The sequence below is a fragment of the Ursus americanus genome, chromosome 15 (genome assembly GCF_024610735.1).
Source record: "Ursus americanus isolate L20-20 chromosome 15, mUrsAme1.1.p, whole genome shotgun sequence".
In the NCBI taxonomy this organism is placed as follows: domain Eukaryota; kingdom Metazoa; phylum Chordata; class Mammalia; order Carnivora; family Ursidae; genus Ursus; species Ursus americanus.
In genome coordinates, this window is record NC_142141.1 from 56,205,464 (window position 1) to 56,228,665 (window position 23,202).

At 40.1% G+C, this 23,202-nt stretch overlaps 1 protein-coding gene across 2 annotated transcripts in view; it reads left to right on the forward strand.

Moving 5' to 3' along the window:
• The window catches only part of CTNND2 (catenin delta 2), an 886,309-nt gene that overhangs the window by 657,976 nt on the left and 205,131 nt on the right, over positions 1-23,202 (forward strand). For both annotated transcript variants that reach the window (XM_087867974.1, XM_087867973.1), the window contains one exon: positions 17,249-17,462. In XM_087867974.1, the coding sequence (XP_087724100.1) occupies positions 17,249-17,462 (214 nt within the window). The remainder of the gene's footprint in view (positions 1-17,248; positions 17,463-23,202) is intronic.

The following is a 23,202-nucleotide window of genomic DNA, read 5'->3' on the forward strand; positions in this document are numbered from 1 at the left end:
CACCAACAATGTAGGAGGGATCCCCTTTCTCCACATCCTCTCCAGCAATTGTTGTTTCTTGCCTTGTCAATTTTTGCCATTCTAACTGGCGTAAGGTGGTATCTTAGTGTGGTTTTGATTTGTATTTCCCTGATGGCTAATGATTTTGAACATTTTTTCATGTGTCTGTTAGCCATTTGTATGTCTTCATTGGAAAAGTGTCTGTTCATATCTTCTGCCCATTTTATGATTTGTTTATTTGTTTCTTGTGTATTGAGTTTGAGAAGTTCTTTGTAGATCTTGGATACCAGTCTTTTATCTGTAGTGTCATTTCCAAATATCTTCTCCCATTCCGTGGGCTGCCTCTTAGTTTTTTTGACTGTTTCCTTGGCTGTGCAGAAGCTTTTTATCTTGATGAAGTCCCACAAGTTCATTTTATCTTTTGTTTCTCTTGCCTTTGGAGATGTGTCATGAAAAAGGTTGGTTTGGCCAATGTCGTAAAGGTTGCTGCCTATGCTCTCCTGTAGGATTTTGATGGATTCCTGTCTCACATTTCTGACAATTTCTGCATTAACGATGGAGGCAATAGAGAGCCTGGCTCACAACACCTCCTTATATGAAAGACTTACTTGACCAAAGCACCCAAGTTTTCTAGGTTGGCTGTATAGATTATCAGAGTCTAAACAGAATGGCTCTCCCACTGGCATTGACAGTATCCAATATAGTTCAAGCTAATAAGGAAGCTCTATAGGCACTCGGGATTTCAGTGCTGTCATTGATCTGGATTTTTTTTTCCAGTCCTAGTTTTTGAGAAAGAGCCGATTTGCCTTTACCTGAAAGACCATGTAATCTGTTTTAACAGCTCTCACACAAGGATATGTTAATACCCTTACCTCTGACCAGAATTCCTATGAAGGGACTCAAACTTACTGATATAAAAGATATTCTCATCTACAACGTTGATGATTAATGATTCCTGGGCTTATAAAAGAATGGGCTGACAAGAGTTGAAACTGCTGTGACTCATGACACAGTGAGACTGGCTTATAAATTCTGCAGAATTATAAGGGATAACCCAACAAGGAAAATTTGAAGAATCAGGGATCTTTTCCAAATGATGAAAAATATTCCCCCAAACGTCCCCCTGAAATGAATAAGAAATATAATACTTGGTAAAACTCCTTGGGTCCTAGAGAAGCCATATCTTATATTTGGAATATTAAGGCCTATTAGGAAAAAAAAGAAAGAAAGAAAGAAAGAGAAGAAGGGAATTGAAAAGAAAATAAAAAAAGATAGAAAAATAAAGAAAGTCGCTTTTGAAGATGATCCCAAAGAGCAAAAAGCTTCTCAGATCTTCATTGGATAAGAGTATGGAGCATGACCCTGAATGCCTAAGATCCACAGCTGCTTTACCCAAACACTGACACATACTCAAAGAGGTTGGGGTTCATGGCAAAAGCCAGCAGGGGCAACAGAAAAACAACTTCAAGACTGAACATACTTACTAAGTCTCTGCCATTAGGTATTTACTTCTTGAAAGGCAACCAGTGGCTTGCCAATAGACATTGCTTGCATCTCTGAGAGACATTTGAGGCCTAAAATCCCTGTTAGGCCTTGGAGAATGTCAGAAAACATGGACATAAGAAAGAGTCTGTCCCCAAGACTCTGATTAAGTTCAGGTATTCGCTTAAGAACACTCTTGAGTTTGGTTCTACCAGAGGTGTCCACCAGATGCATGAAGAGGATCCCTCAGACCTGAGATTCTCCTGCTTTATCTCTTGTGGTGCTTCATCCTCTGTGGAAGAAATCCCAACCCAGGATTCCTTATCGGAGCAAGTCCAGCAGTAACAGGACTTTCAGACAAGAGCACGAAACAATGGAGAAGGAACACCTTTGGAAGGCTGCTTCCTTCCAACCTCATTTATAGACGAGGGCATAGTAACAGAACAGAGATCAAAACCACGGCACCTAGGGCATGTCTTTGCTAGTTGACCAGGCTGTATTTTTTTTTTTTTTGAATGATCGTTTGAAAAGGTGCTGGTAATAGTGAGTCATTCATGACTCATAGACGGGGTCAACCATCCAGTGTGCAACTGCCACATTAGGATGACTTTTTCCCTTAACTAGTTGGTTGACTTTATCCCATGGGTCCATTTCATTGTGATGACCACTTGGCCTCGAAAGCAAGTGCGCTGGTCATACGGTGGGAAAGCACCAACTCTCATGAAGATCTCCTTTCAAAATTTTCAAAGTAAATCACAGTTTCCTTAATTTCCTCATTCAGATTTTCCATTTCCCCACCCCTATGAGCATGAATATCTATATTAATAAATACCACACAATTTTTCATATTATCTTTAAGAGTTTCCAAAGCTAATATTCCCCCCCTTTGCTAGTCTCCAGGATCTAGATTTAATTTTTCTGCAATAAGAAATGAATCAATAGATGATAATTTGTTTTGCAATTTAGATTTTTTCATTTTAGTGTCCTAAACCCTGAAGAGTGACAGCAGAATGTGAAGATTTTGAATTATGAATAATCTCCCTCATTGTTCTGACTTATATCTGTCTCTCCACCACTGAGCCCAAGTTCATCTAATGGAAATTGGATATTCAACCATGGGCCTGAGTACTACACTATTTCACATGATTTTATATCTTTTTTGCATTAAGGAAAACAAGCCATCTGCATATCTATAATTAGCTAAAATATTCAGCATTGGCTCCTATAAACAAGATGCAGGTGTAAGGAGTGCTGAGACATTTTGTTCATAGTGTTGGCTTTTACTTGTGGGAAAAATTACTCTCACTTCATGAAATAAAAAGATAAAGTTATAAGAAAAACATTTTAAAATATGTATAATGTTTGCTGAACTAGTATCCTATTTATAGCTGTATAATATTCTAAGGCTCTCAGATCTCTTCTTTGGCACCAGAAATTTTTGTTCTGAAGTACTAATTGGCTTGGCACATGAGATTTGTCCTAGAGAGTGGACTGTGAAAATTGGCTTTATTTCAAAAGTTTAAAGTTTATGGTCAAAACTGCGTTCTGTCAAAAAATAATATGGTACACCTACCATGTGCCACGTATCCTCTTGGCCCTGGATGTTCAGCAGTGAGCAAATTAGGCAAGATCCCTGCTCTCACCGAGCTTATACCCCTTTAAGTGGGAGTGGGACAGAAATCAACAGATAAGTGTGTGAGATTTATCAAGGGGTAAATGGGGTCAAAGGAGGAATACCGAGAAGGGGAGGTAGGCCAACAGCATAGAGGATGGGGCACAGAGTGGATGGGCTGCTTTTGATGGTTAATCAGGTTAAGTGGACACCAGAGTGATGGAAAGGAAGCCATTCTGTGGAGTCTGGGAGAACGCATATGGCCACTCAGGAACTTCTAGAAGCCCAGAGGAACAGAAACCAAAAGTAGATAAGAGAGAATGATGAACAGTGGAAGTGGAAAGAAGACGGGGACTGGTTTCATAGGACCAAAGGCCAAGGTTAATTATCTTCTCAATGTGATGGGATCATTAGGAAATTTTTTTTTAAAGATTTTATTTATTCATTTGAGAGAGAGAGAGAGAGCGCAAGCAGGAGAGACAAAGGGAGAGGGAGAAACAGACTCCCCGCTGAGCTGGGAGCCTGATGTGGGGCTCGATTCCAGGACCCTGAGATCATGACCTGAGCTGAAGGCAGACATTTAACCATCTAAGCCACCCAGGTGTCCCTCATTAGGAGATTTTGAGCAGGAGTGACATGGTGTTTTAAAACATGTATTTAAAAAAAAAAAACAATAAATGATTCTGCCTGCTGTGTGTGCAGAATTTTAAAACAAAATTCTTCCCTATGTCCCCTACCTCTACCAGCCTATTAAAAACTGAAAGTGTAATCATCACCTTCCTTTTAGTCTGGAAAAAAATTTTATGCAAATATACACATAATTCATTTGAAAATTATTAAGTAATTAAAAATGCAAACCAAAGCATATATGTATTCAGACTTTTTAAATGCATAATAAGAAAATATTGGAAACTTGGGGGTGCCTGCCTGGGTGGCACAGCGGTTAAGCGTCTGCCTTCGGCTCAGGGCGTGATCCCGGCGATCTGGGATTGAGCCCCACATCAGGCTCTTCTGCTATGAGCCTGCTTCTTCCTCTTCCACTCCCCCTGCTTATGTTCCCTCTCTCGCTGGCTGTCTCTATCTCTGTCGAATAAATAAATAAAAAATCTTAAAAAAAAAAAAAGAAAATATTGGAAACTTGAATTTTTTAAATCTGGGATTTCATATGTTGATTTTTTTAAGGTTTATTTATTTACTTTAGAGAGGGTGGGGAGGAGCAGAAGGTGAGGGAGAGAAATCCTCAAGCAGACTTCCTACTGAGTGGGGGAATGTGATGCAGGGCTCAGTCCCAGGACCCTGAGATCATGACCTGAGCCAAAACCAGGAGCCAGATGCTTAACCAACTGAGTAACCCAGGTGCTCCGTGTTGGAGATTTTTAAAAAGAATTTAAGTGAGAAACTCTGCTGAAAGCTAAAGTCTGAAAATAGAGTAAAATCAGAGTATTTTATTATTTGTAATTGGGATTCCAGCCATCTAACCTGCTGTGCTCCAGGACTCAAGATATTTGAACTGAAATTATTAATGTAAAGAAATAACAGTCAATCTCTGTGGCTGTTTATTGGAAGGGGTAATATCAACAGGGTAGGTCCTTTGAACCCACAAGTCTCAGTGAGTTATAAGAAAAAGAAAATTATTATTGCTATACAACTTAACACTGGAAGAAAATAATTGAAAGAACTGAATGAATCACATTTTTGTGGGAGAAGGAAGAGGAGACATTCTGAAATACTTTCTCTTTTGAATATATACAAATACAGCACACTTTTTTATTTATACACACTTATTTAATCATACAGATATTTATGCATACATCTATTTATTATTACGTGTGTGTCACATTATAATATATGTGCATGTAGAATTACAGACATGCGTGATTTAGAACTACTCACTTACTAAAATCACCAGGAGAGAATTTCTGAGCTAAGTGCCCATGTGATACCTAGAATATCTAAGTGTCCTTCTCCGTTAAGGATGACACGAAGGTTCCAGATGTATTGCACTGCACTTGATGGGATTTCTTAGAACATAATTTTTTTAGATTCAAAGGTCGCAGGTGCACCAAAAACAAGTGTATTTTCTTATTATGCCAAGATCCAAGTGTCATATAAATGTTCTGCTTGGGCTGATGGGCAAAATGAAGAGTGAATAACATTTAATCCACAGAAAAGTATCACCAAATAACTCATATTTCAAGATGCCGTGTTGCAGATGGATTTTCCTGGTAACAGCTTTCTTTGTGTTCCGTAGAAACATGTGAGAAAATAAGGTTGATGTGGTCCGGTTTGTGGATTCTCAAAAGAGCTGGTCACAGTGGTTGTATCTGACAGACAACTGGGGGGAGTTCCAGGGAGCTCTGAGTGGGGGAGCTTATGGTTCTCCCTTTTGCTCAGCTTCCCAGATCCCCTGCAGCCTCCACCCACTGATTCTGTAGGGAGAGCTACCTGGAGAATCATGAGATGGACTTCCCCAGTCACCTTGCCAGGGCTCAGAGCACAGAGCGGTTGGAATAAGAAAAGCAAAGTAAATTTAAACAAAGGACCGAGCGTTGTGGAACACCTCATAGTCATGTCAAACTATCGATGAATTCCCCAGTGCTGGGAAAATGCTTGAGAATGTTTCACATACAGGATACACTTCTCTACGACCCAAATGTCTTCTTCTGTACTGTCTCTCAAATTAATTCTCTTGCCTCATTGCCACCACCTCCCATTTCATTCTTCTGCTCAGAAACTCTGAGTGGATCCTCATGTCCTGTCACCTCAACCGTTTCCTTGTGACGGGGAGTTCCTTGCCAGCCCCAGTCTGGTCTCTTCCTGGCACACCACAGTACTCCCTGCGTCCCGCCTCTGGGGGGCGCTCTGTGCAGGCAGAAGCCATTCCCCGCATGCCTCCTGTCTTCTCCAGCCTCCCATGCTGATCCACCTTCAGAGCCCTCCTCCACGAGGACCTCAGCAACTCTGGACTGTTGGCCAAAGAAGATTTCTGCATACATTCTCTTAAATTCTGTGCTTTTTTTCTTTAAAATTCCATAGATCTTGGGGTGCCTTGGTGGTTCAGTCGGTCAAGCTTCTCACTCTTGATTTCTGCTCAGGTCATGATTTCAGGATCTTGAGATCGAGCCCTGCATGGGGCTCTGTGCTCAGCGGGAAGTCTGCTTGAGATTCTCTCTCTCTTCCTCTTCCTCTGCCCCTCCCCCTGCTCACGTACACACGTGCACATGTACGTGCTCTCTAAATAAATAAATAAAATCTTTAAATGAATAAATAAAATCCCATAAATCATATATTCTATTCCATGAAGTATCTAAGTCCGATTATAAAAATAATAATAATGCCTCCACTCCCTAGTCTTTGGGTAAATTTAAGGGCAAAGAAGATGTCCCACCATCTAATGCACCGATGCGTCCTCTTTTCCCCCAGCCCTACTGTACATGTACCGTAGTTTAAGGAGCATGGACCCATTGTGTCTCAAACATTTTAGAGTTTAATCATGTTCTAATTATATGGTACACCAGTTTTCAAACTTCTTAAAATCAGTTTAGCTGTTATCTCTTCCAAACTAATTAATTAGCCCACTCCACTTCCCAAGAATGCTTGTTTGATGACCTATCTGTGGGCTTCATAGGAAGCCTTATTTATTATATTTCACCTTATTTGTTCCTGTGAGTTTCTCCCTTATTAGCCCATGAGATCCTCAAGGAACACAGAACAGTGCTTATTACTAAATATCAGTTGAGCTGAACAAGACTGAAATTCTTTCCTCAACCAGTGTTTAGTCCAGTAAATATTGGCCATTACTACCACAGAAGAGTGTATGAGCAGATATATCTTCAGAACATATAGGGCATTTCATAACCTAAAATTAAAAAAGGCATTTGCATGACAAGAAAACACTTAAGCAAATGTTATATTCTGTACAATTTTATAGGTATAATGAAAGTCTTTAAAGTTTCAAAATGTAGGTATTTAACTTAAAAATAAAATAAATGCATAGGAAAGTTTTCTCTACTTATCTATCATAACTCCTTTTGGAGAAATATATTACATTTACTTTAATACTCATTATTTGTCATAACCATAGGCTATCTAAGATACAAAATTTTTCTATTACTTCTATGTCTAGATTTAGCATAATTTTATATTTTAGAAAGGTGTTATTTTCCATTTTGCAATAACAAAAGAATAGCAATGTTTTAAATGTGTGCTTTTATAATGCCAATGAAATAGAAATTTACATGAGGGGCTGTGTCTTTCATAAATGCTTTGCCATCTGTCAGTCAGATAAAAACTACTATGTGATGATTATCAACACACTTGTTTATTAAAATTAAAGGCCAATAGTCTTAGTCAATCATGATGCTTTCAGTTATATTTTCCTCCCTACCTGAAAAACAGAACTAGAATTTGACCATTTCTTAGCACTCAGACTCCCATCACTCCCACCCAAAGCTACCATGTTTCTTGCCCCTGGACCATCTCAGTGGCCCCTACTTGGTATCTCTGCTTCTGCCTTTGGGCCCCGGCAATCTTCTCTCCACATGGCACATACAGGTGTCTTTAAACAAGTGTGTTCGTCACCCTTCTTGGTCTCATCTTCCTCAGGGTCAACCCAATGCCCTTACAGTGGCTAAAAGCCCCCACTGGACCGAGCCCTGCTCTGCCTGGCAAGCCCTCTCATCTCCTCTCTCTCCTTTGCTGAACTCTAGCCACCCTGCTCTCCTTACACTTCCTGGGGACTTCCTGTCACTCCTTCATGGTCTTCAGTCCCTGCCTGAATGTCTCCTGACCGTGGTACCCGGACCCACCCCCTTCACACCGTCCCGCACACTCCATCATTTTCTCCTGCTGTCTCTTCTTCATGGTTCTTATCACTGGGGAGGATTCCAGTTTTTGAGGAGCTTAAACCGTATACATTGTGGTGGATCATCTTAAAGGTTCCAAATTATAACTAGAAAATTGCGAGGTCCTTCTTCAGATAAAGCTACCTCTGCTCTTCACTACTGAAATTGTCCCATTGGCTGGTTTCTTTACTTCACTTCTAATTCCTCTCTAGGTATGTGGGCTCCTTTGAGGGAGGGGCTTCGTTCCTCTCATCTACCTCTGGGCCCAGCTCCTGACAGACTAAGCGCTTCATAAACATTATCCAATGAGGGACTGTCTCATCAGTATAGCAATGACAGTTTTGGGGGTAATATATGTGGGCTTCTTATGTGCACATTTTAAGCTATTTTTAATAATTTCCAAATAGCAAAGTTGAATATCTGCCTTACAGGGTTTGCATTTTCAGAACTGTTGTGTTTATCTAAAATCCTCTTTGAGATGCTGAACAATATATGAATTTAGCTTTGTCATTCACAAGCATGTTGATGGAGTTCAATCGGAAACATAGTAAGGGAGCCTTTTATTGCAGGCATTCTCTGTGATTGCCCCTCCTTTGTGACGTTGTATTCTGTATCTACAAGGACAGCACAAACATTATGCCGGATAATAGAAACCATTAGACTTCTTTGACCATGGCGAGTGTATCTGAGTGGGGTCTTCAGAGAAGGAATGTGTGGAATCGCTTGAAATTCTTTCTTGTTAAAAAAAAGAGAAGTGGGGGCCTTTCCTGAGTGCTCTTGAAAAGGAGTGTTGAAGCTTGCTTTTGGCACGCAGCCGTTCTGAGAACCGAGTCGGGATGCAGGGTGTCAGCCCCGGCTTCCGGGTGGATGCTTCCGAGGCTCATTGGCCTCCGTGCTGGCTTCATTGGGGGGCGGCAAGATTTTCAGTGTTCGTCCGTGTAGACTGACTGTATTTCATTCTGAGACAGGGAGATGTCTAGAAAAGTTCACTGTTCATCATCAGTTAGCAAAAGGAGGGATGGAAATGGCCAAGGACTGTGGAAAAATGTAATGTTTGTGGTGTTTCAGGTAATTTTTTTTAAGTGTCGCATAAAATGCATCACTCTGTGGAATCATGGTCCACATGCAGACTAAAATAAAGGTCTTTCCCCCTCTTTCCTTTATTTCTTTAAAGAATGGGATCACCAAGGTGATGAGAAGTGGAAATGTTGAATTGCTATAATATAGATCATTTCAGAGATTTTCATGAGAAATGGTTTTCTTTAGCCAGGGTTATGGCCAGGAACCTATTACCAATCCATAACCCAATACAATATCAGCTACTTTTCTAAAATTGAGGGTAGTAAAAAAGGAAAAATGTCCAGAATCGCCCTTCAAGATGTTCGTGTTGTTATAGGTATAGGCAGTTGCCTTGGTGATGGTCCCCAGTGCCAGCTGAGGACATGTTGAGCGGAGCGGGAGCTGGCTTTGGAAATCTGTACAGGGCGACAAAGATTCTCGGAATGTGGGGGGTCTTTACACTGGGAAAAATAAGGGAATTCAAACAACAGTAATAATGTATTTGCAGACTTCTTCATCTTTTCCATATGTTCAAAAACCAAGTAGCTTTCTGCTAGACACGGAGATGAAGCCAGAACTCCTGCACAGCCTACATCAGACCACATGTAGGAAATCTTCATGAGACCAGAGCCTTCCAGTCATTTAATTTGTTGCCGGTTAAATCTTTAGTTATAGGTTGCATCATTTGCTACAAGTTGCATTTTCAAATCTGTTCGTTAGAAGCTAATTTGTTTTTTTTTTTTTAAGATTATTTATTTATTTATTTGACAGAGATAGAGACAGCCAGCAAGAGAGGGAACACAAGCAGGGGGAGCGGGAGAGGAAGAAGCAGGCTCATAGCAGAGGAGCCTGATGTGGGGCTCGATCCCATCACGCCGGGATCACGCCCTGAGCCGAAGGCAGACGGTTAACCGCTGTGCCACCCAGGCGCCCCAGAAGCTAATTTGTTAAATCAAAACATGGTCTTTCTCTCTTTTTGCTTAATAATTCTCTCTATATTTCAGAAAAGTTTTTTCTTTTTTTTTCCTAATTAGTATCACCTTAAAATTATTTTTCAATGTGTTTTTTTTTTTGATCAATTAATTTACCATACCAAGAAAAACCACTGCCCTTCTGTTCTTTTTAAAACTACAGATTAATTAATTCCTGTACTTCCTTGGAAGTATAGCTAGCAACTGCACCCCTTGATATTTTTTAAACGACAACAGAATGACTACAGCTCATTCTAGAGTAAATATATTCCTTATTTAATCTCATTAGCTATACACCAGATGAGATTAATGATCTATTAGATAATAAACAGTCTACACACTAAACAAAATTTACGAAGCTATAACTCTGAATTGTATACCTTTCACTGACTCTCATATGCTATATAATAACTCATTAGATTACTAAGTTAATTCATATATCGACCAGGCAATAAGTCAATTATGAATAGCCTTTTAACAAGTTAATACAATGGGTAGTTCCTTGACAGATAATATTTGTTGAGCTCTTTGTTAAATAATTCACATTTGAAGTTTCATTGACTCCAGAAAACAACCCCATGAGACAAGTTCACGTTTTGTTCATGTGTTACAGACATTTAAGTAACTTGCCTCAGGGGACACAGGTTTCAGGGAGGGAGAATGATTTGAACCTTGTTGCTTCTGCCTCAAAGCCAGCTCCCCCCTTCAAACACTGCAATACACTTGCTGTCTAACACGTAATTTAAAAAGAAACATAATCCATCTTGGTTCACCTATGGACTGGAGAAAGTAGATCATTCTGCACAACTACAGAGATAATATTTTCTCTCAAAATTCTCAAAAATAATTTCTACCTTAAAACTAAAAAAGACTTTGGCCTTTATCAATTGTACTTCTGGGTTGCTCGGAGACAACTGTGGGTACCCACATCAACTCAAACTATCTGGAAACACTGGTTAACTGGCTTTACTCTGAGGGAAGGGATAGAATTCAGTGAGGAAAGATATGTATTTTACAAACTGATACCTTTGCAATTTCTACATTAAAAAGGAAAAGTGAGTTTCACTTACCTCTGGTTCAGCTTCTGGCTTTAGATCGACAAACGCTGTACCTAACAGTAGCTTTTTAAGCAGAGAAAAGTATTTAATTTTTAAACCCCATAGGGAACAGAAAACAACTATACCTATTTTTTCTTGTTTAAACCAACACCATTGAAAACTAACATGAATTAAGAATTTGCTAAAATCGCGGAGTCCAAAGCACCTGTTTTTAGTCTGCTTTCTGTGAACCATTTTGCAGGCATTGTGAGTTGATTGCTTACAAATACGTGAAGTGAGAGAGGTGCTGCGTGTTATTAATCCTGCGATCCATTGTTAAAATTTGCAGGTCCAGCTTAGTTTCTCTTAGCACTCAACCAGAAGCGCAAAGATGTATCCACTTTGCTTAAAACCAAGTAGATCCTGGAGAGGTATGGAATGTTTACCCAGGTCCTTAGCTATTTAAGGATCTGATTTCATCACCAATAGGTTAAACAAAAGGCTACTCCAGCCTCTTCCTTCTTCTCTCCCCAGTTCTAAATTCCTCCCCATTTCAGTAGCAGAGTGGGTGAGCAATTTCTTATTGCCAAGAACACCTGTAGCCCTTTCGTCAGCATCTCACTATCCTCAAAGCCACTTTTCCTAGCATTTCTCTAAATGAAAATAGGTACCCCCAAGAGGAATTCTATTCCCTGGTAAAGTACTCTGTAACCCACTATCCATCATCATCATCATTATCATTTTATGAAGACTGTCATGAGCTCACAAACCCTGCTGTAATTGGATATGTTCTAAATTATTCATTGATGTTGATATCAACTTAATGATAATAGCGAATTCATTGGTAAATATATTTTATTCTACATAAATGCAGATAATGTTAAGAGTAACAAGTTCACCTAGTGGCAGGGCCCCATTTTTTTTGAAATGGGTGATATTGCATTACCTGCATTTTTCTTGTATTTAATTTAATTGCCCATCCATTTGTTTCCTGATTTTAAAAGGCTTATATATATTCTGCCTTGTAATGAAAAAACAAGGAAGAAAACCATTGCATCTTACTCTTGGATGACTTTAGACAGTTCTAGTTCCAGAGTTTAAATTGTGAAAACAGCGGGTTACTGTGTGACAAAGGCGTGGAGGCAATTTTCACTCTCCCCTGATACAAACTGGGTGAGCTTCACTGATTCTGCAACGCACGCATCCCAACCTTCATCCCCAGAGACTGTCTGTGTCGAGTTGAAGAATGCCGTCTCTCTAAACGACCTGAAAGGACAGGCAGAAGGGCATCGTTTTGCTTTGTTTCATTGGTTGATCTTTTTACTTCTCCTGCTGAGGGGTTCATCAGCCTCCATCTTCCTTACTTCTTGGAGACTATCTCTCAATCTAGATACCTGAAGTTTACAGCAAAGCATAAATGTGAGCTCTTGACATAGAAACAACTGACTGAAGTGGACCATCTATCAAAGAATCATTTAGTTAATGAATTTATGGTTGTCTACTCAAGTTATGAATGAAAAGGCCTTTCCAGTCATTCCTTGAGTCTATCAAGTTCAGGAAAGTAGCAGATAGGAAATTGTTCATTCCAGATCTGATTCAGGCTATTGTTTTCCCTGTATGTAGTTCAACAAATGATGGTTTTTATTCAGTCATTGGTATTAATGTAAGTAAATCTGAATCACAGGTCACTTTTAAAAGAGAAGGCAACACAATGAAACACCACTATAAACTATTAGAATGGCCAAAATCAAAAAAACTAACAACACTAAATGCTGGTGAGGATGTGGAGCAACAAGAACTCTCATTCATTGGAGGTAGGAATGCAAAATGGCACAACCACTGTGGAAGACTGTTTGGCAATTTCGTGTAAAACTAAACATACTCTTACTATACAATCCAGCAGTTGTGCTCCTTGGTATTGACCCAAAGAATTTGAAAACTTTTGTCTATACACTAACATGCAAATGATTATGTATAGCAGCGTTATTCATAATTGCCCAAACTTGGAAGCAACCATGCTGTCTTTATGGATATATAAAGTATACTACATCCACATAATGGAATATTATTCAGCTCTAAAAAGAAATGAGCTATCATGCCATGAAAAGACATGAGGAAATCTTAAATACGTAGAACTAGGTGAAAGAAGCCAATATGTAAAGGCTACATACTATGTGATTCTAACTCTGTGATATTCTGGAAAAGGCAAACTATGGAGAAAAGAAAAAGATCGGTGGTTTCCAAGGTTAGGGGCAGGAAGGGATGAGTAGGTGGGCACTCTTCAGGTCTTCAGGGCAGTGCAGTTATTCTATATGATGATGGATACATATCATTATACGTATTTCAAGACCCAGAGAATGCACAACACAGAGAGTGGACTGTACTGTAGACTGTGGACTTGGGGTGATTATGATACGTCAATGGAGGTTCATCATTTGTAACGAATGTACCACTCAGTACATGTGCTAAGGGGGGAGGCTGTGTACGTGTGGGGGCAGGTGGAACATGGGAACTTTCTGTACTTTTTGCATAGTTCTGTTGTGAATGTAAAACTGCTCTAAAAACAATGTCTGCTTTAAAGTGGTAAAAATAACAGGGGGAAGGAAACTAACATGACAGCCAACCACACTATTCTTCCATTCGTCTGATAAATATTTACTAACTTACTACCATACGGCAGATGTTTTTCTCGTGCATTTTATTTTATTCTATTTTACATATATTAGATCTGATATTATATGACATTTGATTAGCACTGTTTTAATAAATATTAAACATAGCCTTCTGAAGAACTCTGCATGAAGATGATGAAGGGAGAAAGGGGAGAAGGCAAACTGGCCTGGAATAATAGCATGTGGGCTGGAACATGGGCCCCACCTGCTGGGTGTGGAGTGCCCAGTGGGGAGCATAAATGGAAAAGAGATTGCTGGCCAGTTAGTAGGAGAGATGGTAAAGGAGTTATTTCAAAAAAAAGAGTTTCCCCTGATCATTTTTCAAAGAGAAGTTATACTTTATTAATGTTTAACATAGGTTTGTTTGGAGTCTTATAAGAGTTTATGGTTGGATATAAGAAGGAACAAGAAGAACTGGGTGCAGGGAGAAGTTAATGGGAGGCAGGATCCAGGAGAAAAGCAAAGCAGGGGGGAAGTGCAGAGGACAGCACCCAGACCCGTCCACGGCAATCCATAGCGCCCAGAAGTCCTGCCATCGATAGACACCCTGCAAGAGAACTGAGGCTCTCCACCTCTCGCCTTCTGTCCTGGTCCTTTTATGATGGCGGAGGCAGCAGGAGGAAGCCGAACCAATGGCCTGACCATCACATTTCATGTCTGTGAGCTCAATTCTCACTAAGGTTTGGCTTTGGGATTCCCAAATTCTTAGATAAAATTCAAGCCAAGAAAACAAAAGTTTTTTTTATATATGATCCAGGGATGCCCCCCAAAATCAGAGCAAAAGAAAAAGCTTATCTTAGTTATGTTTCTCTAAATAGATTAAAATAAAACTTTAGATTGCATTATAAATTCAGATATATGGCATTAATTCGGGTCCCACTGCAAACACTGTGTTCACATTGTACCATTAGGAATTGATAACGCATTTGTTTTGAATTCCTTTTTCTTTTAATGTTTTGAAATAATATTTTAATAGCTTAATGCATTAAGTTGTATGAATGAGAAAATAAGTTATAAATTAGAAATACTAATTGTAAGATACAATATAGCTAAATATATAGATAAGATGGATGGATGGATGGATGGATGGATAGATAGATTTACTGCACCATCTGCTTTTAATATATAACCAATTGGTTAACTGTAAAAATGGCTTCATTGCCTCTTTTTAAATGGTTTCATCATTATTAAGATCATTAAACCCAAATATTTTTGACTAAAGCACACACATGCAAGTACACACAGAGAAAACAGCATTCACAGTTTAAACTTCTGTACACATGGACATCCTTTCTGAAGTATTATCTTGATGTGGGTGTGGTTATAACCCAGATTCATGTGTGGGACTCGTGAATAGTGATTACAAACTGCATCTCTCTTGAGTGGGTGAAACACTGGTAAAACTCTGTGTTGGGGAAAAGTTGTTTTCTGCCTCTTTCTCACTTGTTTTAATGGACTCAGTAACCCCCATAGCCACTTTCCCTGCGTGTACCCACCCCCGCAGGCTGCGCAGACACCTCAGGGAAGCTAATGCCCTCCTCCACAGCCCTGTCCTCCTGTCCTGGTGTCTGTCCTCCCCTCTTCCATCCCTGGTCCCTCCCACAGGATGTGAGATACGTGAGCCACCACACTCACGTTCCTCAAATGAGGGACTCTGCACCCAGGAATTCTGTGAGAATTTCAGCTTTCTCTGTTTTCATGATGAAAGTCATTCGTATAGACAGATTCTGAATTATCGGAGGGCCCACCTCATGGGGATGATGCAGGCCCTCATTTTATCCAGAAGCCACGTAGGAAGTGGTGGGGTAGCCCCCTGGAGGCATTCCTAACCGTTTCCAGAACGGGGGGTTCCTGAAAAGAGAGCGATTACCCGGTTTTGAAAAGCCAAGTTCTAACAAATCTGAGAAACACGACTGTCACGGATAATAGTCTCCCTCCTCATCCACCCAACAGATTTTTGTTCAACATCTGCTGTGGGACTGGCGTTGCGCTTGGCGTAGGAACAGAGATCTAGGAGCGAACAAAAGCAGGCTTGCCCGCCAAGAACAGACGTCCTAGCAGACAGTCAGTGACAATACACATAATAAAGAAGTCAGGGCATGGCAAGGGATGTGATGAATTCTGTTGTTTCAAGAATGCCGAATTGGGGAGGGGCTGGTTCAGGGTGCAGTTTTAAATAGTGCGGTTGGAGTAGCTTCACAGAGAAAGTCGCATTTTTGCACCTTTGAAAGGGTAGGGGTGTAGCCACGTGTCCAGCACATCTGTGGGACGAATGAGTTTTCTGTGGTAAGAAAACTAAGTAGGGAAATGCCAAATTATAACCGTTCGCAGCAAACCATAATTCATCAGTCCCTGAGGGACAATGGAAGTTAAAAAAAGAAGACAGTATTACTGAATGAATCATGTAATTTTTTCCATATAAATGCAGAAATGTTCAGGGGTGCCTGGGTGGCACAGCGGTTAAGCGTCTGCCTTCGGCTCAGGGCGTGATCCCGGCGTTATGGGATCGAGCCCCACATCAGGCTCCTCCGCTATGAGCCTGCTTCTTCCTCTCCCGCTCCCCCTGCTTGTGTTCCCTCTCTCGCTGGCTGTCTCTATCTCTGTCGAATAAATAAATAAAATATTTTTAAAAATAAATAAATAAATGCAGAAATATTCAAATACGGCTTTGCTGATGAAACTCCATGAAATGGTCTATATGGTAACTAGCCCATTGGTTTTCTGTTTTAATTTAAAATTTAGTTTATACGCAACTAATGAATCATGGAACTTTACATCAAAAACTAGGGATGTACTATAAGGTGACAACATAACATAATAAAAAAATATTATTATTAAATAAATAAATAAAAATTAGTTTAAACATTAAAAGACAGCAAGGAGAAGACCCATCTAGAGACATATTGCAAGGTGGTTTTTTTTATTAGTTTAAGAAATCAAAATTCTTTTGGGTAAAAGAAACATCAAAATGTAATGTGATTTTGTTGGTATTAGTCAAATACCTGAGTTAAGCGTAACATGTATTGGTCTTAGTGTTCTGACTAGCTCTCGTGACTTTCTTATCTTCCTGGGCTTCTTAGATGAAAATCCTTGCGTCAGTTCTTTGGGTCTCTCATCAGCTTCTGGTTTCTTTAAGATGTTGGGAGAGTGTTCTGATTAAGCATAATTTTAACATTTTGTCCATCAATCCCGCAGCCCTTTAAGACGGTGGTTAAGTTTAATAAGTCTCAGGAGTGAGAAGCTTCTCTTGCTTCTCCATCTGCTTCATGCCATGAATATGGGCCATATTTTTCTAGAGAGAAATGTCGAAGACCTCTTGTATGTAGTGAAAAATCACCTTTCCAAAATCTATAACTTGAAAGGAGGTATGTTTGCAATGTTATCAGTAGGCTATGAGAGCAAGTAAACACAATCAGATCTAAAGAGAACACTTGTTTTCTTTTTTCCTCTGTGTGCTTAAAGCCAGTTCAGTGACATTAACTGTAGCAACTAGTCCAAAGAAAAACCTGTTTTGGTCTAAATAGTGAAAGCTTACTTTCTAAGGCAAAAGTCGTTCCCTGTGCCCTTGCAGATAAGGAGACAAGGAGGCATCCAGCTCCTGGTGGACCTGCTGGACCATCGGATGACGGAAGTCCACCGTAGTGCCTGCGGAGCCTTGAGAAACTTGGTATATGGGAAGGCCAACGATGACAACAAAATCGCCCTGAAAAACTGTGGTGGCATCCCGGCACTGGTGAGGTTGCTCCGCAAGACCACCGACCTGGAGATCCGGGAGCTGGTCACAGGTTAGAATCCTTACGAACAGCACACCTGCCTCTCAAGATAGAGTCTCCATGATCCAGCATGGTAGCAAAAATGCTAACCGAGGAGGGTGGGCACGGGGCCTCTGGGAGGCTAACACTATGGGCAGTCCCAAGACACATGAGCTGAAGGAGCGAATAAAAGGATATCTACTTTAGCACCTGTGGATTGACCAAATGAGATCATTAGAATCCAGTAAACATAACCCTTCTAAGATTCGATGACCCTATTTCAGTTTTGTCACTTGATTTACAAGTAGCTCAGCATCTTACAAGACCCACAGGTGATCATTAAAATGGCATTAAGTAAGAATTGATAATGGACAAGATATGTGAGTTGTTATTAATGAGGTATATATTCTGGTTTATAATGTGATTAAGAACAGAGATCTCATGCTTAACAGTTAATTTCTTGAAAAAAATATTTATGCCTACTAAAAGTCCCTAGGTTATAGGATTACATATTAGGAAATTTCTCTTAACATATATTTATGTATTTATATATTGTATATTTACATATACATTATATGCATATATTATATAATTACATATACTTTATATGCATATATTGTATATTTACATATATCATATGTATATGTTATATGTTTACATATTTACATGTAGGGAATTTCTCAGACATGAACATGAGAGCCAGCCTTTCTGTGAACACAGAACTTTTGAGTTTTGTAAAGTGGAGATCACTAGCATAGCACCTGCTAGCGCCATGAGGGTTTGATGAAGGAGAACATTGAAGCATTTAGCCAGTACCTTTCCTGGCATCTGTGACCATTGGAATAATGGGTAAACATTAGCTTGCACTCTTATCCCTCACCTTCTAAATGTGCACTTTTCCTTGCTGGAACGCCAACAACCTAAGGGACCTCAGTATGGGCGTTCGGAGTACGCTTCTTGATTATCCACATTGTTTTAGGTGATATTTGGTTTTTCGTTCATCAGAATTCCCCTTCAAGCATTTGGCAAATGGATTGCAAGGTTGATTCTCAAAAAAGGATCTCATAATTCTCTGTGATACCGCTGATCTTCTGTCTTGATTGCGTAACCTCCTTGAAGCTACACTCGTGAGACACGCGTAAACTTGTGTTTTTAAGAAAATACATTGCTCAAGCTGAGAGTCATAAATATTTGTTCAGGCTGAGGTCAGGACTCCCAGCTTCAGCCTATTTTCTTAAATTTACACCCTTTAAGGTTATCGTCACATCTCTTTCCCACTCTTAGCTAAATTAGTACTAGACCCCAGTCGCTTTTCTTTTGCTTTCTTTTTTGCATTTCTCTAAGTGGAGAATTGTCTTTGTAGAAAAAAAAAATCAGTTGTTAAGGTTACAGTGTTATTAAAGTGATGTTTCACATTAAACTAATACGGATCGGGTAAGGTAAAACTATTGTTACACACATATTATGACATGTAGGATAGTTCGGGGGGTAAGGTAAATAATTGGAAGTATACCCTACCATTACAGTTAGGAGACCCCATCCCTACTTTCAGGTTGAGGGAAAGGACTCCGTGTATGTGATGGAAAGCAAACATCATGGTGCTTCTGTGCATTAAGGCCTTGCCAGTGGACGCATGAGGCCCACAAAACTAAAGGACACCTTCCACTATGCATGATATGCATGCATTTCATGATTTTAAAAGAACTGGATTTTGCTAAAATTTCCATTTGGCCCAATGCAAAACCCTCTGGGGTGGCTTATCTCATTGCCAAGGAAACTCGGCCACATGCAAAAGGCTAAGGTGATTGATGGCTTAAACCAGAAGGAAATGGCAACAGTAGCTCTGTCCCCTGACCTTGTCCGCTGCGCATGCCCATGCTTCTTCTGATATTCAAAGCTACTAGGCAGCCCGGCTTCTGACAGATGCTGGGTGTCTCCCATTTAATGCACCCGGGGGGCATCAAATACTTCTATGAGAGCCTCATTTGGAAACATCAAAGGCAGGTAATCTCTTCAGAATGTGGAGAAGTTTCCTTTGGCTGTGGGAAGGATGTATTATTGACATGCAGACAGTACACATGCCCCTTCTCCTGCTCCTTTGTACCCATTGTCATGTCATGACCCAGTGTTTCTGCATCAGCATGTGCTGGTGGCCAACAATCATTCCACGTTCCCTCCTGGAAGAAATGCTGACTTCTGTCATGGCGCCATCCAAGCCATTGGCGCTGACTGGTTCCAGAAGGATAGTGCTTGCTACTTCAGTAGATGTTTTCGGCCATTCTAGAGTCACGGTCTTATTGTGCGTGGCTGCACTCCAGGCATGAATTTTAAGTTTTTCAAAGAAATACATGTTGTTAAAACATTTCGATGGGTTGAAGCTCATGGTTTCTGGGGTTGCCATGGTGGATACTATTGAAACACGGTAAGCCCCTTAGCCAAGCTACTACTCTAGAAAGGGAAATCAGAAGCAAGCACGTACTAGAACATAACAGCGTGGAAGGAATTGCTGCTGCAGGCCAGTCTGCAGTAATAAAGCCTTCTGAACTCCCTTGCTGGCAGAAATCTGAGGGTGTCTGGAAACCATCAAGGTTCTGCTAACTTCTTTGTAGACATAGCATGAATGATACAGATCAAGCCAGCGCTGACTGCCCTGCCTGAGCAAAAGTAAAATGAGGCCAATGAATTCACCTCAAAGAGCCTTAAAGTGTTGTGTTCCTCTTCAGCACCAGCCCAGCCCTCGTCTGCCAGAGCGAGCTGTGAAAGCTTGCATTCTGTCGGCTCCTGGGCAGCTTTGGGAATCCAGTATTTTAGTACAGCTAACTGATTTAACCTCGAGGACATCAAAATCCCCCATTTGTCTTATCTGCCATTCTCTTTCCACTCCTCCTCTGAGACTCTTGTCTCCCCCCAAGTCTGGTAAACGCTTTGCTACGCTACGCTCGCGCTCTCCATTCATCCTTCATCATTCATTGTTCAAGTGCTTTGGAATTTCTGCGGGTGTCAGGTGTGCACTGATCCTTGGACGTCTGCATGCTCAGGGTTGACGTTCAGCGGACCCACACGATGCTTCCACCAGCGTCCACTGGGATGTTTGGTGACTCTGTTTGGAATTGTCCCACCCATGCCTTGCTGGCTGCTAAATGTGAAACTTAATTAGATGAGCACTGAGGCTCATGGTGGCTCTGGAGGATGGAGCCGTAAGAGTACAAAGCCTTTCTTCACTGCTGTTGTCACATTGTCACGAGGACCCTCCTCAGAGCCTTTTCAGAATTAGGTTAGATAGGTATGCATGAATTAATAAAACAGTGATTTCAGTGAAACGACTATACCCTTTACTTGCATTGTAATTCTGCAGCGGACCTAATAGAGAGTCCAGCAAGGACTAAGGGCTTGGTGCGTGACAGAGCCCCATCAGTACACGGGAGCTTTCTCTCCTGCAACTTCCTCCCTGAACATTAGCAAATGCATGAACAACAAGGTGTGTTAAAAATCTGTATGTGTAGGGGGAGGGAGGGTGAAATACCCTTTGAATTCGTCTTTTAGATATTTACAAACTAAGATGTCTTGTAAGCAGGTATCGAAAAGAACAATGTTAGTTATTTTTAAAAAATAATAAAGCATGTCTCTAAACGAGATTTTAGATCAGACCTAGGCTGTATAACCAGAAGGATGTAGAGCACCAAATTATAAACAATAAAAGACTAAAAGAAAGAAATGTTCTTGCAGAGCTTTAAATTATTTACTGAGTATTCCTTGGCAAACTGTTTGAACAATAATAAAATGTTAAAACAGAGCTATTTACATGCATTTACATTCAACACATAAGCATGCATGCTTAAAAAAAATCTGCCTGTTTGCATGGCAGTATCTATTCACAGCAGAATGTATTTTGCTTCTGCCTGTTAGGCCTTGCAATAAATAATTTTCTTCCTATGCAATAATTACTATGAGATGATGATCAGAATTTTATTTAAATCCAGTTGAAGCTATTATATGCTAGCCATTACTTGAAATATCCTAAGCAAATAAACTTAGGTTACAAATGCTGCATGTCCTTTGGGCTTGACTAATATAATTTTTCTCTCTCTAAATATGGAAATAATCAGCCTGAATTTTGAAATGCCCAACTAAAGATTTCAGAATGCTTTACATATCATAATAAACCACTATTTATTAAACTATAAAACTTAATAAATAACTTTTATTTCTGTTGAATGCAAGTGTCCTTAAGAGTTCTGATTCTCCAAGAGCAGAGTATATTCTTGCATCTTGTGCTACAGATTCCCAAATAGTCTTAACCTTTCAGTTAAAGAGACAGGCCTCAGTTTAACAGTTTTACTTACCAGCATTAGGTCAGTTGATTTAATGCCCAGTCTGTTATAAGTTGAATTGTGTGCCCCCCAAATTCATATGTTGAAGCCCTAACCCATAGCCCTTCAAAACGTGACTCAGATGTAATTAGTGAAGTTAGGATACTAGAGTCGGGTGCGCTGTTAATCTGATATAGCTGGTGTCCTTATGAAAAGAAGAAATTTAGACACAGATACACACAGAGAGAAGGCCATGTGAACATGAAGGCAGAGATGAGGTAATGCTTCTTCGAAGCAAAGAATGCCACAGTTTGCTCAAAAACACCAGAAGCCAGGAAAGACGCTGGGAGCAGATTCTCTTCACAGCCTTGGCAGGAACCAACCCCGGTGACATCTTGATCTTTGACTTTCAGCCTCCAGAACTGTGATAGTAAGTTTCTGTTGTTTTGGTCACTTAATTGGTAGTACTTTCTTATGGCAGCCCTAGGAAACTAATACAGACCCGGGTCTAGGGTGTTAGGGGGTCCTTCATCTTTTCCCAGATGTGAGCAAACAGATTTGTTGATCAAGGAAATAAAGCAATGCAAATAAATGTAGAACCATAAGGGCTTAATAGTGTTGCTTAATCAGTTGGCCTGATTTCTTAATGCATCTTTTTAAAGCATTTACTTGTGAAGGATTGGAAGTGGCAAAGATGATAGTTAGATGCATTTTAATATTTTCAATCAAAGTAATGGCTATATATGGTCAAAAGATGAAATTGTATAAAGACGCTTACGATGAAAATAACAGTCCCCTGCCTCATCTGTCTTCTGGTATTAGACACTCCCAGTCCCTCAGAGGCTTTCAGCCTCAGCTTTTCTTTGTTTTTTTTTTTTTTTTTTTTTTTTTAGTTTTCTCGTGGTTATTCCATGTCTTTAAATAATATGCTTATTTCACTCTATGTAATCAGTTACCACAGTCTTTTCATATTGACTTTCTACTATGATGGAGAAGGATTTTTCACATTTTCACCACTCTGCCTTCTCCTTTCCAAAGTGATGGGGTCATTGCCTTTGGCTGCTCAGCAAATGCATCGGAAAATTCAAAGTTAAGCTTCTGTCTTTTCCATCTAATAAAAACATTATCTCATCACCTGTTTTATAAGATAAGAATATTAGTGCTCTGTGTCTTCACCTTCTTCACAACCTCTGTCATCGTACTTGACTTTTACATTGTCAAGCTTGAATATATTTGCAATCTATTCTGCAACCGGAGTCCGTTTTGCAAGGTTTTCTATAGCTCAGCTCAGAAGTTGAAAGCCAGAGAGGAGCCTTCGCATTACGAGGGAAGAGCAGACCCATGTGGTACCCAGTCCTCACATTTCTTTCCCAGTGGGTCCAAAGTGATGATCCTCATCAAAAGAGTACATTTCTAGGCTCAGACCTAACAGATCCTTCATCATCTACAACACCCACCGACTC